The 18,015-nt window shown below is 50.0% G+C and overlaps 1 protein-coding gene and 2 long non-coding RNA genes across 11 annotated transcripts in view; 2 read left to right on the top strand and 1 right to left on the bottom strand.

The window, feature by feature from the left end:
* Positions 1-1,055, top strand: part of LOC147997016 (uncharacterized) — an 86,031-nt gene extending 84,976 nt beyond the window's left edge. The window contains exon 3 of the long non-coding RNA XR_015652746.1: positions 397-1,055. This is a non-coding gene — a long non-coding RNA (uncharacterized LOC147997016). The remainder of the gene's footprint in view (positions 1-396) is intronic.
* Kcnq1 (potassium voltage-gated channel subfamily Q member 1) overlaps positions 1-18,015 on the bottom strand; it is a 333,399-nt gene that overhangs the window by 251,417 nt on the left and 63,967 nt on the right. For all 9 annotated transcript variants that reach the window (XR_015643439.1, XM_087594973.1, XM_087594939.1 and 6 more), the window contains 4 exon segments: positions 5,934-6,060; positions 5,616-5,694; positions 5,076-5,172; positions 4,269-4,409 (listed from right to left, as the gene is read on the bottom strand). Coding sequence is in view for 8 of the 9 variants with exons in the window: in XM_087594939.1 (XP_087451065.1) it covers positions 4,269-4,409; positions 5,076-5,172; positions 5,616-5,694; positions 5,934-6,060 (444 nt within the window). In the remaining variant the exon portion in view is untranslated.
* Positions 12,559-17,733, top strand: LOC120099963 (uncharacterized). The gene is made up of 3 exons (XR_015652750.1): positions 12,559-12,768; positions 16,235-16,327; positions 17,193-17,733. It is a non-coding gene; the product is annotated as an uncharacterized LOC120099963 (long non-coding RNA).

Genomic DNA, 18,015 nt, shown 5'->3' with positions numbered 1-18,015 from the left:
GCACACTTGAGTTCATAGATTGCTGCTCCAGTGACAGAACCTGTTGGGCAGGCCCTGTATGGTTCATGGCCTCCCTCGTCCTCGTGAACAGGCCCCTGTATCAAGGAATAAGAGATTGGGAGGGATTTTCAGAACTAGTGGTCCCTAGTCTCTTCTTTGAGTTTAGAGGTCACCTGGCCAAGAATCTCCAACCACAACCATTCCTGAAGTTCACCATCTGCATGCTCACCAACTTAACTCATCTATATATCCTTTAATTAGATGTGCCCAAAGGGGTTGGTTGGCATGCTCAGGGCTCCATGGCTAATTCCTGGTGGATGTGGGAAGTGAGTCCAGCTTGGTCTCTATGTTGGCCTCACAGCTTCACTACTTCCTGATGCTGTCTGCTTCCTCCAGGTGAAAGGGTTTCTGGGACACTCTATTCCTGAGACTTGCACAGACAACTCCTCAATGGCATGAGTTCAACCGGTGTGTCACCATTACCTAACCTGCTGGCTGAATTCGTGTAAGAAATCTAGGTACTGCAGACATGAAAAGATGGACATGCTTTGTACAGACTTGTCGTCTCATAAGGCCCAGCTATAAAGATTACTCCTCCTTGGGAAGAGCTTATTAGCAAGGGGCCTGGTGGCCCTTCAGACTTTGCTGCATAATTCTCACGGAACCTACATGGAAGAGGAAAGGGCTTAGTGCTACCAGCCCTGGTCCCTGCTCTGTCCTTCAATCTCCATAGATCAATCCTGAAGAATAACGCCTCCCACAAACAGTTCTGCAGGGCTTGCATGTGACTGTCTAAGAGACCTCCCCACTCCAAGGCCTTCTGGCCTGGCTCTGCAGGATGTAGTCCAGCCTGGGAGGTGGGAACTTTCCAGAGCCTCCAGGTGAGGAATGAAGAGCCGTCAGACTGGGTTTTTTAAGGGACTGAAATACAGGGTGGGGTTCCAGCCTGTTCACTTGAAGTTCTGTATTTAGCCACTCAGGGTAAACAGAGCCCAGCAGCCGCCTGTTTTCAGAGACCCCCAGGCATTAAACAGAGGAGCCCGTGTTTGCAGAAATGGCATTTTCCTGCACTCAAACCATAATACAAACAAATGCATTCTGTTTCAAGGGTAAAGGAAAGTTTGAGGGGCTCCTCAAATGCTTCACAGCCACACTTGGACATTATGTTAGGGGGTTCTGGGTTCCAGGGATCTCACACCCATGTGGGTGTTCCCTCTGGAGGAAGGGGATACAGTCCATGGAGTTTGCTTTCTAGCTGTAGGAACTCACAGTCTAGGAAGACAGGGCCATCCCACGAAATGCTGCCTGGATACTTCTAGAATTATCTCTGTCCCCCACATGGTTTACTCAATCCCAACCCAGACTTAAGAACTAAAGCCTTCCTTCTGGGTTTCCTGGGTGGACCCTAATCTGATGATGTGTATCCATGTGAAATGCATAGGAGCGACCTAGGATCCTAGGGCTACCAGAAATCAGACTTAATAATAAAAGGCCCTTCCCAGAGCCAACCAAGCGAGTGTGGCCCTGTCCATGCCTTGGCTTCGGACTCTAGTGTTCAGAGCAGAATAGGACATACTGAATCCACCTATTGGCAGTGGACGGGCTTTCCTGCCCTCCCCCAATCTGGTTTACTTGCTCAGTGAATAAGCACTGGCCAGGGGAGGACCCTCATCTCAGGCTTTGCAGGCTAACCGGGTGAGAAACATCCCTACCTGTGCGGGCACGCCTCTACGCCAGTATACCTTATGTCAGTATACCTTAGGGGAACCTAGTCCAGCTCTCAGGGTCCAGGCAACAATCTTTGGGATGGAGGACAGAGTTTGAGGCCTGGTCTGGCGCAGGGACAGAAGACAAACGAGGGGTCCGGTGTTCAGAAAATGCTCTTACCTGAGGGTATGCACATAACCCCTATATTAAACATATGAGGAGCCCAGGGGCAGGGTTGGGTGGGGCCATACTTCCCTTGTGGGGTGAGGGAGACAAAGATGACTGTTCATTGGCTCAGGGCTACAGAGCTCTGAGCCTGGCTGTCCTGTCCTACAGCACTCAAGTTCTGATTACCCAAGAGGTGCCAGGAACATAGCCTTGGGCTGCTCCCACTAGACAGCTGCAGAGACAGCCACTGAATGAAAGGGGGTCCTGGGAGCCCCTTGGGCAGCCAAGGGCACAGGGCCTCGTGGGAACAATGGCCAGGCTGGGGTGCACTGTGGCCGAGGCCTGGGCTGCAGCTGATGGAGTAGGCCAGAGTGCTGGTGCCAAGCTGGGCACAAAGGGGCCGTGTTCCCGGCCGGCGGGCGGATGTTTGCACAGGTGTGGGAGTGGGGGCGCCTTTCTGCCGAGGTCTGGGGGCCAGGGGCTGGGGGGCTGGGAACAGCTCCTGCAGGAGGCTGGGAACGTAGGCAGGGCAGCATCAAGGCTGGGCACTGCTAAGGTTGGGCATCACTTATCAGTCACTCTGCAGGTAATCACCCATTCACGTCCTGCTGCACCTCAGCCAGCATTGCCCATCTCCCACCAGAGAATTCCCCCCACGCAGGCCCTGCTACATCCCTGGGATGTGTTTTCTTTCCACAGGCAAGCTTCCTAACTTTCCCATTCATTGAGTTTCCCTACCAATCCTGTCTATCATACTAGGGTATCTGGGAACATTGGCCCCAAGAAGGGTAGGCAGCTGCTGAACCTGGGGCCTATCCCAACCTATCCCAAGCTTCTCAGTGTATCCTTACCTCCTGAAGATATTTAGAATGCTGGAAAGTTCCAGAAAATGGACTGATTCGGCCAATGTCAAGAGGTTTTGCTATGTGCCCTGCTTCCTGGGGGCACTCAGGAATTATGGGAACACGTAAACACATGTTCAGTTTCCTGTCTCAACCCCAGTCTAGAAGCTCTGAGAGTAAGCAGCCTCAGAGACTGTTCATTCCTGATTAGAGTATTTAGAGGTAGGGAGGAGTATTCAGGCCGGGGCCCGATGTAGTCATCATCACCATGGATGGCTGCTTGCTCTGAATCAGGATCCCAGAGTCTCTGCTGTTCCTTTCTTTAGGCTGCCACAGCCCACCCAACCTTCCATTAGGCTAGGGAGCCCCAAAGTCAACAGACTGAGAATGATGGTTGGGATGGTGCTGAAATCCTTGTGCCCACCCAGGAGTGCCAGCCCTGGCAGCTCCTCTTGGTATGATTATGTAAAACATCTAGACAGTCTATTGCCCTCGAAGCTGAGGGGAGGAGAGAGTTGGAATTGGGGGTGGACAGACCATACGGGCTCTGAACTATATGCTCCTGTTAGGTACTTGTGTTTCCTGCAGCTTTGGGGACCACAAAGCTCAGTCGCTGGACAAAGCCTTGCTTCCAGAGGAGGACATGAAAGCCATGTGGCAGCTATCCCAGAGGCTTGTAGGCCATGAGCAATGGGCAATGATTTCTAGGTCATGGACTATACTTGGATTTCCTCAGCACCATCCCTCACTAGAATCACCTCTCCCTTCTGTGCCTGCTAGCTGACACCTGAGGAACCACATCCCCCTACACACACACACATTCACTCACATACACACATACTCACACCACTGGCCTGTACACAGTATCACCATAACTTGGGACACTTGAGCCCTAGCATGAGAGGTCATTGTCACACACCAGGTTCCACAGACTGACAGCTCAGCAGGTTTGGAGTCGCCCTAAAGTTTTATGACCATCTTCATGACCTTAGGGCCCTGCTGGCACTCACACTACTGCTGTCTGGGGCAGTGAAAGCCTTTGCAGACCTCATATCCAAAAGCCCCAGCATCTTTCTCTTAGCTCGCAAGAGTTGTAATGGTATTGTATTATGGCATTGCATATCTTGATCCCTGGCACAGGTGTGCTCCCCGGGTCAACATAGACACCACAAACATGCAAAGTATGCATTTGACCCCTTCCTGAACTCTCAGCCCAGAATCCTCCAGGGTAAGGATCACCACGAGGTGGAGATACAAAGTCTCAGTTTGCAATCCCTTGTCCCATCAGCCTTCCCTTCCAAAACACAAGTTGAAAGATAACAATGCTCACATTTTGAGACAGGGTCCAAAGAGCACTCACTGTGATATACAGGGGCCCATTCTATAAACTTTTAAGCACACATTTTGTAGTTCAAAGGTTTTAAAAATTGGGGTTAGTAGCCTTGGTGGGGGAAAGGTAAAATTTTGAGCAACTAGAGTTCAATATCCTAACCCCACTGCCCAGGGCCATGTATCTCCCACCTGAGACCCCAGGCAAAGACTCCAACTTACCACTCCCCACCACAGAGCATCTGCGTAGCTGCCAAACTCGATGCGGCCGGACTCATTCACTGCATCTTTCTCAGCCAGGTAGACAAAGTAGGAGGAGAAGATGAGACCCAGAAAGCCAATGTACAGGGTGGTGATCAGCTCCTAAGGATAGATAACACATCATCTATGGTCACATGCCCAGTGGTCCACATGAGTGTAGTGACAGTAGTTCCTTGGTAGAATTTGCTGCTAGATTGTACTGCATACAATTGAGTGTGTAGCATATTATATACCCAGAAATCACCTAACCAGAGTAACCTAGGTTTTACAATTCTTGAAAGTGGCAGTGAAGAAGTCTCAGCTATTACCCTGAATCAGTCACTTGGGTCCATGTAGTCTCCCCTTGTACCCATGATAAGATAGTACTTAGAGCCAGCTGTCCCCAGCAGCCTGTCAGGCAAAGAGCTTCCCCTCCTGAGGTACCATCCTTGATTTCAGAGCTTCAAAAGTCTGTTATTCATCTTACATTTTCTACAAGACCCAATGGTCTTTTGTCCCAAGCCCAAGTGAAGGTGACAGCATCTCTTTATTGTTGACAAGCCAAGTATTCTGGCACTGTGAATGTGGAGTAGGTTCAGGCTGGGAAGGCTCTGGGGTCCTACGGCCTGTCCTCAGACCCACATGTCCTGGTACCTGCCTAGCCCTGGCCCACTCAGCTGGGGTCCAAGTGTTAAGATATCACCGCCTTTGTATCCTGACTTTATAAGTCTCCAGCCCTCCTGCTACAGGCTGGCCAGCTTCTGTCCTGCCCATACCAGGCTTACTCACCTGGCGGTGAATGAAGACTACAGAGCCCAGGAGCCTCCAGGTACCTCCCTGGCGATCAACATGCAGCATCCGCAGGATCTGAAGGAAGCGGATACCCCTAAGAAGCAAGAAGAGAGGGGTCGAGAGGGCTGTGGTGGTCACAAGCATTTGCTTCCTATGTTACTGTCTCAATGGGTTGAGCCTCCAATGGGCAGAGGAGATACACACATGACACTTTGTATTGGAGCCATCTTGCTTCCTACTGGTGCCTGTGAATCCTGTCTCCAGGAGCCCTTCTATATGGCCTTCTTGGGGGAGGCCCAGGGTCACCCACCTGGCAACCACATAGGCTATCACCTAAGTCTTGGAAGCTAGGAAATGCTGGGGTCAACCTTGAACCTAGAGTTGCCTACTGTCTCAATACTATGAACTATAGCCACCCTACCCCTACCCCACTCACCATTAAAGAAACAGTAGAAGTAGGGAGAGACTACAGTTCAGTAGGAGAGGGCTTTGTGGAGAGTCCCATCTCACAAGAAGAAATGAAAGGAGCCAACATACCTGATAGCTGATGTGGCGAACACTTGCCCTTTGGAACCCACACAGAGGACAACCATAGAGGCTACAACCACGATGAGGTCTGTGGGAAGGGCAAGGGGTCATTACTTCCAGCATCCAGGAATCTGGGGAGGGTGCGCCACCACCCACATCTGAGGGTTGTGCCACTAAAGCAAGATCGGATCCAACAACAAAGGGCACAGGAATAATCTAGGGGGTCTCAGTCTATGGGGACTCTCTGGGGATGACTGTAATGGGAATGCCCTTCTGGACCCACGAGTATAGAGTGGAGTGTCTCCAAGGTGGGTAGGCATGACTCACCGATGATGGAAATGGGCTTCCGGGCAAAGCGTAGCCGGCCCCAGATGCCCACGTACTTGCTGCGGCAGCCTGCAGACCAGAGACGGACCACATACTCTGTCCCAAAGAACACCACAAGGACAATCTCCTGAGAAAGAAGGCAATGAGCTTGTATCATTGAGTGGCTGCCACCACTCAAGCTGGAGGGCCTACACCAGGCTACCATGCCAGAGCCTCTGCTGAGAGACAACCAAGACTAGCAGTCTTAGGTATTCATCTGTGGTAACACATAGGCACTATGAGTATAACACCTGTCTGGAGAGGTCATCAGATAGAGCCCAGGAACAGTAGAAGTAAGCACTGATCAGCTGCTATTCACTGGGAAAGACTCTATACCAGGGTTGGGGTATATGACAGTGTCTGACATCTGTGTTGTCCAGCTTCATGGAATCCACAGATTTCAAGTCCTGTGCCTGAAAGTGGGGGTTCAAGGACATGTGTCCTTGAGGGACTGACCCTCTTGGCTCATAGCTCATAGTTCTGCCTCACACTGGAGACACCATACCCACTATCCGTGGCCTTTACTTAGGTCTGGGTAGTACAAAAATCCCCCCAATCCATCCTGAGACAGTTTTTGGAACAAAGCTAGGGTGTGAGCAGCATCGGATGTGAAACAGCTCTCCTAGGTCAGTTCACACAGACCAGGCCTCTCCCAATGTACCCACATATGCTCTGTAGTCAGAATGCGCTGAAAGGGAGGGCTTTAAAGCTAGAAAAGCCCAGGTTACTGCAGTGGATGGACAGATCAACACAGATAGATAGAAGAATGGATAGAAGAGAAGATGGGTGGGTGGACAGACAAACAAATAGGTACATGAGTAGATGGATAGATGGATCAATGGAAGGGTGGATGGATAGGTAGATGGATGAGAGAAGGTGGGTGGATGGGTGGGTGGATAGGTAGATGGATGAGAGAAGGTGGGTGGATGGGTGGGTGGATAGATGGATGGATAGATGGACAGATGGATGAATAGGTGCATCGATAGTTGTTTTAATAGATGATAAAAAGTTAAATAGATAAATGAAGGTGACTGGTGTGAGAACCAAGTTAAAATACAAAGTGGAGTCATTAGCTCTCTCAATAAAAACAACAGCTAGACAGAGGGCTCCCGTCACCTGACTCGGTCTCTGACCATGATTTATAATTCAGCTAGTAGCATTCTTGGGGCCTTCCCAGTCTGTCACAGCACTGGGTGAGAGCAACTGTACTGCTTTGTGTTCACACAGCCTTGACACAAACTGAAGGGACAGTCACTGGCAATCACCATGAGAGCCTGGGGCCTTGCCTTTGACTGGTGACTAGCCTCTCCTTCCCCAGCCTTCACTATCTGCCTCTTCAATGAGACACCCAAAGACCTGTCACATGCACAGTATCTGGAGGGAGAGGCATTGTCTGGCTTGCCATGGAATAGTGATGTCAGGAGGCCTGGTCTTGGTTCTCTCCCAGGTCTTGCCGCAGGGTCATTGTCAGAGACTAGCTGTCATGAGTGAGAATCCCCTTCCTACTTCCTCCATCCCTGGGTAGCTCAGGTCTGATTCTTAGAACTTCTATGGCATTAAAATGCCAGTAACCCATTGCAAGTGGGTGATGGGAGGGTTTTAAATAAATATGCATTCCACGTAAACTACAGCCCATTGTGGCCCTCGAGGTCTCCAGCCCTGTCCCGGACCTGTTCCCCAGCTCCCAGGCAGCCTTCATTGGTAAGAGGCCCTTGGGGAAGGCCTGGGGTGAGGAGGTGAAGCCACTCCCACATATGTTAGGGGACTGTGTAAAGCCACAAACCCGAGAAGCCACAAAGCATTGTGCTGCTCAGGCTTGCTTCCAGCTGGCTCCCTGCCTGACTCCCTCAGGAGCCTGGCCCGGGAGGAAACTTCCTCTTTGACGGGTGACACTGGCTGGCCCTGCACCCACCTGTCCGCTGCTGAAGAGTCCACCATGGGTGTGTGTGTGCGTGCGTGCGTGCGTGCGTGCGTGCGTGCGTGCGTGCGTGTGTGTGTGTGTGTGTGTGTGTGTGTGTGTGTGAATACTCCCCATCATATATAAATGCTTTTAATGAAGACAAAATAATAAGCCACCTAGCTTGTGTTTGGGCACAAACAGTGACTGATGAAAGGCGTGAGCCTGGGAGATCATAGCTCCTTCCTTGTGAGAAAAGCATTTGGCCCATGAAGTGGACTCATTGGGAATGAGGGGGAGGGAGGGGAGTGGCTGTGTGTAGGAGAACAAGAGAGTACTGGCAACAGTGGGCCATGTTTGGCTGAGCACACCAGGGAGGAGACACAGTACCATTCACTCCACTCAGCGCTTAATATTGGCCTGTTGAATGAATGAATGATGAATAATGAATGAATGAATGAATGAATGAACAAATGAACGAACAATCTGAGCAGCTAGGTTGCAGAGATATTAATCCATCTTTGTTTCTTGAGAACCTGGGCCTGCAGGACTGCTGCCCAAAGTACTATGTGTATCTGTGGCCAACAGAAGAACATACTCCCAATCCCCACCACAGGATATGACTTCATGGGAGACAGCATGCCTGACCATGAGAAGCCTCAATATTTAGTTACAGTGCTAGGCCAGGCAGAAGGCCTTTGTTCCAACTCCATGGCCATACATCACTCAGCTGGCTGATCATCTAGTGAGCTTTTCTCATTTGCAGATGTTTGTTATTACTCAAATATCTCCTTAGTAATGGCTTCTGACGGCTACAGGTGCCCCCTGACCTAGTACTTGGAGGGAAACCCATTTCAGGATCGGCTGTGTGGAACAGCAAGCCCTCCTTATGCAAATCTCCAAATCCTAGTCAGCGTGAGGACACAGTGTGAAGCCTGGATTCGCTGGACTTGAGCCCCTTCATCCCCGGAAAATGTCTGGCTAGTTATGTCCAGGGCAGGCAGGGCTGAGTTAGTCAGTAGGGCTCAGGGGCTGCTAGGAAAGGGACTGAGGAAAACAACCCTGTCTTAGGCAGGACACAGCCAGATCCAGTGTTTAGACAGAGACAAAATGGTTATCAACAGCTTTGCACGTATGCTGGAGCTATGATGGGTACCCCTCAGACCAAAGGTTACACTGGGACTCCAGCAAGGGATTAACATTGAGCAGTAGTGTGTGTCTGTAGGAGACACACTGTGGGGACGTCTTGATTTAGGTAACAACGCTCTAGTCCATAGCAGGTTAGTGGGGCTATCTTAGCCCTGGTAAAACAGACCACAAGGCTGATGCCAGCTGTCGTTCCAGCACAGTCACCCCCTGCTCAGGTAGAGCCAGGCCTGAAACTCACCTGTTTTATAGACACAATCCAAGTACAATCCCAGTGTTGAATGAGAGGCCTCAAACTTCTTGACAAAATACATAAATACCTGTTACCCCCCCCAACCTCATGCCTGCTCCTGTTGTCTGCTTAAGGTCAAAGGTCATAGGCTACCACCCAAAAGATCTTATGGCCCAGTGCACACGGAAGCCTCCCTAGACCTTAGGCACATCACATCCTCTGGGTTCCCCATGTCCTCAGAGGCTTGGTGTGTGGGATATACTCTCTTATCCCCCACCTCCCAACCCCTTGCCTATTTAGGCTATCCCAGCACCCCAGACTTTGTAACAGCCACATAAAAAGCTAGCATGCTCCCCCACCAATAAAAGTACCAGCTCAATGTACCCAGTATTGTCCAACTCCCTAAAGGGCCTCCCAGAAGAATCCACATGCTGCCAGAACCAAGGACTCAAGGTCAGGGGACATTGATGGAGTGTGGCCCTGAGCTCTGTCCCAGAGATATAAAAGAAAGGGCTGTCCTTGGGCCAATGAGCTTGGGCTGAGACAAAAGGCAAGAGAACACAACTGCCCCTCCCACCCGGACCATTGTTCCTTGGACCAGAGCACGGCTGAATCCTGGTGGCAGAGGACTTTATGGCTGAGACTCCTGTGTCAAGGATAAACAGCAAGCATAGTGCCTGCAGCTTTTCCTGTATTCACCAAGGCAGGACCTCTGTGCCTCTTTTCCTACACAGGAAGGAGAGCCCATGAGACTAGGAAAATACCTGCCCAAGGACTCATGGGAAGAATAAACTGACTTGGGCCCAAGGCACCATGAAGCATGGCTCTCAGGTTTGGGAGTGAACTCTGGCAAGGGAGTCTACTTGCCTCTCAGAGAGCTGATGACTGAGACATGGGTATGTCTGAGAACATGAGGGCAGAAGAAGTTTGGGGAATGGCTGTGAGTAGGGATAGTGTATACGAGACAGGGTCTTGAGGGATCAGGGACAGAAACCAAGGTGTAACGGGAAATGGCATAGGATGGAGGCTGACCTAGAGACATAAGAGCCAGTGACCTGGCCGGCTGTGACAAGAGGTGTCCAGGGGAAGGGTAAAAGATGAGCCTGGACCATGTGCAGGTCCTGGCACCCCTGTCCCGGTGGCCTTCTGTGAAGAGCCCTGAGGAGACACAACCATCCTGGCTCTCACATACCAGTGCTTGTCTCCTCTAGACCCTTGAAGAGTTAGAGAAGCTCAGCAAGGGCCAGAGCCTGACTGTTGATTACCCCTCCGGAAGCTCTGTCAGAGAAACAAGAGGGGGTTGTCTAATGACATGCGTGTGCCAGAGCCGTGAACACGTTTGGACAGGCTCTGGAAGCAACAATCTCTAGGGTGTACTCCTTGCAGCATCCCGCAGCCTGTCACTTTGCCCATGTGCTGGTCCCAACCCACAGGATGTAGTACCCTCTGCCACAGTCTGCTTATTGCCTGTGCAGTAAGTGTTGAGAGCTGTACCCCAAAGGGGCGAGTCACATAATTTTAAACTATTTTAAAAAGCCAAGCTGCAAGAGCTGAGGCTCAGTCGATAGTGTGCTTGACCAGCATGCATGAAGCCCTAGGTTACATTCCCAGCACTGTGTAAACTAGGTGTGCTACTGTACACCCGGACTCCCAGCACTAGGGGCATCGAGTTAGGAAATCAGAAGTTCAGGGTCATTCCTGGTTATGTGAGAAATTTGAAGCCAGCCTAGATTAATGAAACCCTGTTTTAAAGTAAAAATACCAAAGGCAACAATGACGACGACAATTATTTTAGAAAGGCGGAGGACCTGAATAGGCAGATATCTGGAGAAGACACACAACTGAGGAAGAATGCCCACGGCAATGGATATTCTATGTCACTAACTGTGGAAATGCAAATCAAAGCAGACGCTGCTGTGTCCCTCTAGCAAAACACAGGCCATGACTACAGTGGCAAAGGAGGCAGAGAGGCAGGGCTAGCATACATGGCTACCTGAGGGAGACACCAGACCCATGATCCTGGGATCATGGTTCAGTGGTTCCCCAAGTCATGAAGCATGGAGTTAACACCCACTCAATTCTGCTCTAAACAAAGCTCGATCTAAAAAAAAAAATGTAGTAACCCAGAAAAAATACAGTTGTTGGTCTGTGAAGATTAGTTTAGTTAGTAGAGCACTTGCCTGTTGTGCCTGAGGCCCTGAGTTAGTCCCCGACATCACTCAGAAATACATCAATAAAAACAGAAAGACCATTTATTTTTCTTTAAAAAAAAAAAAAAGATCTTCCACAGAACTCAGTTCTACTACATCCCCCAAAGAGAGGCAGGGCTTTGAGACACTATCTGTCCACTGTGTTGACTTTGGCAAAGTACACAATAGCCAAAGGCAATGTCCACCAAGAGGACAGAGAGAACAGGCTCCAGATACCGGAGGGCACATAATATTTCTTCAGAAGGAAGTATGCTCCAACACAACATGGACAGACCTTCGGAGCCTTCTGTTGAGAGAAAAGTCCTATGAGAAAGATCCCACTCACAGTCTAACTGCAGGCCCCCTAGTTGCCAAAGCCACGGGGACACAATGCAAGATGAGGTGGCGGGGCATGGGGTGAGTGTTTAACAAGACCAGAGTCATCTGTGAAGATGGAAAGGTCTCAAGGTACATGGTGTGAGGACTGTTACCCAGCAGCGTGGGTGAGCTTCATGCCACTTGGCTGAGCATCGGGTATGGCCAAGGTGTCCATTCTCTCTCAGTGGAAGGTTCCCAAGGTCTGTCCATGCTGGACACCTTACCTCATACATATTTTAGGAAGGGGAGTGGGGACAAGGTGGCTCAGAAAGGAAAGGTACTTGCTACTGTCAATCCTGTTGACTCAAGTTTGATCCCCAAACCCACAGGATAGAAGAACAAACTGATTGCTGCAAGTTGTCTTCTGACTCTCAAACGCTCACTCAGGTACACACGCGTATGTGTGAAATAAGGGAATGGGTGTAATAAAACAAGAAAAAGACAGGAAGGGAAAGACGACATGGATCACAAGGATCACAGGATCTACGGCCTGCAAAGGACCAAATGGACCCTTGCCATAGCTTGCGTTGTAAAGATAAGGGAGACAGTGATGGAGCAAAGGCAGGAAGTACCCAAGGACTTAGGTCCTCTGTAGTCTCATCTCACCACTACAATGCTGGGAACACATTGATGCATGGGCTCGGTGGCATCCTGGGCTCTGTATTCTGACAGGGACATCTGGGAAGAGACTCACCGCCTCTGAAAACTTCACATTGGGAACTGAAAATTTTTCTCATTTGACAGGTGGACCCGGTAACCCCCAAACTGGACCCAAGTGAGCTGCAGAGGATGCAGAAGACAAAAGCTTGGTGCGACAGAATTTCTGACTAGCCGGGAACCCCTATCACACATGCACACCTGCGACATATGTGTGTCAGGTGCTTGCGGGTGACCACAGCAAAGCAGAGATCTGCTCACATACAAGCCTAAAGAGCCACGATTAAAGTAAGGGAGGTAGGTGTTCTACCTGGGTAAAGCTGCGGTGAATAGGGGAAAGGCCAGCACAAAGTTCACAGCCTCCTAGGCCCATCCTTGAAGGCTGTGGGTGTCTTATCTATTGTTCCTTTTTATCAGCTGGTGAATCCCATTTCTGGGGGGTATAGGGGTTCAGCTTATTACAATCATTCACCTGTGGCACACAGCAAAGCAGACTGCCTCGGATCCTCAGATGAAAGACACTTAATTTTTCCCCCTCTGTTTCTTTTTATTTAACAATCAAGGGAGCTCAAAGATGCTTATCACGAGTATTCAGTGTCTCTGATGTTACTGTTTTATTATCTTTTTAATGAAAGAATAATTTGAAGTCTGACTGGAAGATTAACTACTTCAGATGAAGGGTTGGCCCATGTAAATAGGGCCCTGCAAGAGGGCTTGCAAAGCCAGGTCATGGGGCCAAAGACCCGGCTGGTCTTCCTGAGGACCTCCAAACACTGGACAGGGCAGTTTCTAGAGCGTTAGATACCCTAGGCCTCCTGTAGGCTACCAATCAGCATAGAGGTGCCTTGGGAAGCTAGGGCTAGGGTCCTTCCATCCTCTCACAGCTAGGAAACCTGTAAGATGGCCATTTCTTGAGCCAGGGGGCTTCCTGTGGGAGGACAGTGCCCTCTCAGCACACAGCCAGCCAGCAGACTTTGGGGCCAGCTGTTCTGACTCTACATGGGCCCCAATAAGCCATAGAGAGGGCCAGCCTTACATTCTCGGGAGGGGCAGCTGGCTGGAGGCTTGGTGCCCGCATGCAAACTGCTCAAAGCGCCCTTTGTTCAGGTCCTGCCTGTGGCCAGCTGCTCCCAGCCGCTGGCCTGTGCTGAGAGCCCATGCCCCCCCCCCCAGTGACATGTGCTGGGCACAGCTGGAGCCCTCAGGCCATGCTCACTGCCCACCCTGGGGATTGTCAGCCCCCACAGGCCACCAGCTAGTCCCAGGTAACACAAAGCCTTCAGAGACTCTAAGGAGGCACAGAGTCAGGACCCAATGGCAGTAGACAGAACCAGGACCCTATTGAGACATGACCCTTTCTATAACAGTCCACCCATCTCCAAATGTCCTGGAAGTCCTGGGTACCTCAGAAGCCTCAGCTGAGGGTAGGTGCTCCACTCAGTGGGAGACTCCTATTGGTAGGATGTTTTTCCAAATCCCTCTGAACCACAGCTCACAACTTTGATTGGGAACCCCACCCCATCTCACCTGAGCCCCTGGATACCTAAGGTGGCCTGGAGTTGGTCGGTTTGCTTAGACAACAGAGGACACTGGTCCCTCTGCACTAGGGAACCTCTCCTGGCAATGACAGTAAGCTGGTGGAGTCCTAGGGGCACACAGCACAACACAGCCAGGAAGCAGGCATTTCCTCAAGCCAGCCGCCATGAAAGCTTGTAAGCTATAAGACAGCTAGAGGCAGAAGCCCCGGTCCTGGGAGTGGGTAGCACAGTCCCACACAGGCCTTCTTCAGTAGCCAGTTCCCAATGGCACTGGCCACAGATCAGCAGCTGTTGTGTCCACACCTATTAGGGTAGACCCAATTTGGGGGCAAGTCTAGGAGAGTCAGGGTTACTTTCCCCTGAGAACCAGCCCCAACTGCCAGCTGTCCAGGCAGCCATTCTCCACACTGGGCAGAAGAGGCAATGAGGCTTGTCACCATGGGGACAAGCATTCCCATCCACCGGGTAGCCAGGCTTTAAAAGTGGGCAACAGCTGTCACCTGGTCCTCCCATCGTGGGTCCTACTTCAGCAGGTGGCACGAGGCCCAGTGTCCACTGCTATCTGGGGAAGTTTTCAGGGGACCAAAACCACAGGGGGTGCCTTGAAGATTAGTTGTTTCTCCTGATCCATGTTCTACATCCATGCTGCTCTGTGTGAGACTCCCTAAGGGTGCTAAGGCCTCTATCTCTCTTTCCTTTATGGTCTAGTGCCCACCTTTAGGCCAAGGCTCAGCCATGTAGGGTCCCTGGTATCATCCCTACCCCTCACATTATTATGTTACAGATATAGAGGCCACCCCACCAGGATGTTGGACATGCCAGCACACTGTCTCCAAGAGCTTCCTAACAAGCCGGGATGTCCAACAATCTTAGGAAACAATAAAAGTATAATCGGGTTGCCCAGAAGGTACCTCTTAGGCACACTGTGACAACAGGTCAGGGCTCAAGACCTTCTGCCCCCAACCAGTCCCCAGTGTCCTACTAACCACCTACTGAGACGAGGTCTAAACAGGAGACAGACGGAGCAGAGTGAGGGTAAGGCGAAGAGACTTGGCCCATACCGGTGGGCTAGCCCATTCTTGGGTCCATTATCACTAGGAAAAATCCTCTTCAGACTGGAGGCTTCCAGGCTTCAACCTTGAAATAAAGGCTGCCCACCCACAGTGGGGGAAGAGCAGGCCCTGTGGTCACTTTAATTTACATGTTTCGCTGGTGCAGTGCTGTGTGGTACTGACTAGAGTTACATGCGGTTCAGGTGGTTTAATGAGCTGTCTCCAGCTCCGGGACCCAGCTTGCTGCAAGCCGGCAAGGTGGGGGTCTCCGTACCCTGCCCACTCCCTTCCTCCCTGCCTGGGTGTTCTAGAGGTCAGGAGGCGAACATGGGGGGTTCCGTGGCCTCCCGATGCCTGGTGGGGGGCAGGGCAGATGGCGCCAGGATATGCACACAGACCAGCCCAGGAAATCCCTGCCCAGAATTGCCTCATCAGCAGATTCAAACCAAGCAAATCCATGCCATCCCCTAGTCGCCTCCAGGGTACTTGTGAGCCAGTCTCTGACAGAGAGAAGGCAGCCTGGGTGCCCTGTAAGTGTTTGCCTGCATAGGACAGGAGGCAATGATTTTTATTTAATGAATTTCAAACTATGTGGGTGTCGCAAACCCCAGCAATTGAGGAGTGTGGTGACGGGCAAACTTGGAAATGAAGTATCTGCAACACTGGGCAAAGGGGGCAGTCTGGGCCTCACTGGGGACAGGATGGATCCTGCCTTTCTATTAAGAGAAAGTCAGCTCAGCATAGCTGTCCACAGTTGCCCTGTCTTCCCTCACCCTGCTGGGTTTCCTCAGCTATTCAGGAGAGTGTCTCTCTGTCCCTGCTAAGACTTCTTTCCCCCTCTCAATATATATAAAAAAATATATATATATATATTTTTTTTTTTGGTTCTTTTTTTTCCGGAGCTGGGGACTGAACCCAGGGCCTTGCGCTTCCTAGGCAAGCGCTCTACCACTGAGCTAAATCCCCAACCCCCCCTCTCAATATTTTAACCATTTGTTTCTATGTTTCTAGTTTTATTCGTTCTTTTTTCCCTTTTTAATTAATTAATTTTTGTTATTTCTGTTGCTGCTATTGTTGGGACAGGGCCTTATGGAGCCTGGGCTGGCCTCAAATTCTATGTAGCCAAGGATAGCCTTGATTTTCCAGTATTCCTCTCTACCTTTATCTCCCCAGTTCTAGGTGCACAGTGTATATCCTGGAGAGTGAACCCAGGGCTTCATGGATGTCAGGCAAACACTGTAGCTGAGCCGAGTCCCCAGCCCCGCGGTAAGTTCCGATCAGAGAACATCCACAACTGTCTCAACAGTGTAAGGAGTTGTGGAGCACCACGGGTGACTGGGTTCAGAAGTCTTCCATGGGTGCAAAGAGACAGAGAGCACCCAATATCAGACTCCAAAATCACAATGACAGTGTGAAAACCTGTCCCCACACACCTTGCCACTCCTGCCCTGGAATCTGGGCTTTAAGGTCAAGGAGCAAAGCAAAGGCCAATCTATCCTCCCCTCACACCCTGTCTCTTGGTTCCTGTCTCCTGGAGTGTTCACTTTGGCTCCCCCTCTCCTTCTGTAGATCAAACCCAGGCCCCTGCTGATTTTGTAGAACCTCCCCTTTCTGGAATGTTCGTTTTTAAAGTAGAGCTATGAGGAAGCCACCCAACAGGAGTAACAGCCCTGGAGGAGGGTTTGCCCATGCTGCTGCCCCTGTGCTAAGCAGAGAGGTGCCAACCCCAGAGCTGTGCAGCCTACAGCTTGGGAGCTGTTTTCTGGGGGTTGTCTGAAGATGCTGGATTTGTAGGTGATTTTGTGGAGGTAGCATAGCTAGGGATAATAGCAACAGTTATTTCAGATTCCTGTTAAGATTCTGAACCACTTACCTGCCTGTGTTTTGATCCTGCATCTATGTGAAGCCTATTCTCAAAGAATTACTGTATGACACCTGTGATGCTTACAGTTAATTGTCAACCTGACAAAAATTTAGCATCACTTTGGAGTCTGGGCTCGGAGTACGCATGTGGGGGCCTCTCTTGATTATGTTTGTGGAGGTGGAGAGACCTAGAGGTTGTCTAGGTGGGGAAAGTGAGGTGGCAATAGCAAGAACTTACTCGTTGTTTGCTTCTTCTGATGTGACATAGTGTGATCAGATGCTTCAGGCTCCTGCTGCCTTGACTTGCCTACCTCAATGGACTACAACCTGGAACTGTGCGGCAAGATAAACCCTTTCTCCATTAAGTTGCCCTTGTCAGGGTGTTTAATCATAACAATGGAAAAAGATGATCCCTCACCATTACCATGGTTACCCCTCTTTTCTACATACCATGTAATATTTCACAAATACTATGTTGTATGATGTCTTCGTATTTATAATTAGGCTCCATTCACACAAACTCAGGCTTCATTGTTCACAACCTACTGTAGCCTGCAGGTTTTATTCTCTATTTTTGTGAGCAATTTCTTTGCATATTTTTTTGCTATCTTTTCTTTTCAACTGTCCATTGTGTTTTCTTTACTAAATATACTGGATGCACCTGTTTAAAATTAAAAAAAAAATCATTGTGGGGCTATATAATCACCAGTGATCTGCTTACCTGTCATGCACAGGACCTTGGGTTATTTTCCTACTACTGCAAAATTAATTCTTTATAAACAAATAAAATCCTATATATCAGTCCTCTACCTTTTGTGAGATTTTGCATATCTCCTTTTGGAAGATGAATTTATGACATTAACATTTAGTATAAAATTAAATATGTCTCATTACGTTCTTTCCATCTTTACTTGTCATCTGGTTTCTTGCCTCGACCCCCTTTCCTGGGAGCTGCTGAGTTGGTCAGCGCAGCCCTCCCTCCTTATCTCATGGAACAGGGCATTTTACTGATCTCTTCCATTCCATCAGACCCTAAATACAACCCTTATCTAAAAACACTTTCCATAGCACTGATTTCTTGAGACTTTTCC

Source organism: Rattus norvegicus, chromosome 1, assembly GCF_021556685.1.
Source record: "Rattus norvegicus strain SHRSP/BbbUtx chromosome 1, alternate assembly SHRSP_T2T, whole genome shotgun sequence".
In the NCBI taxonomy this organism is placed as follows: Eukaryota; Metazoa; Chordata; class Mammalia; order Rodentia; family Muridae; genus Rattus; species Rattus norvegicus.
The sequence above is the reverse complement of the archived record's forward strand: the minus strand, read 5'-3'. Positions and strand labels throughout refer to the sequence as shown.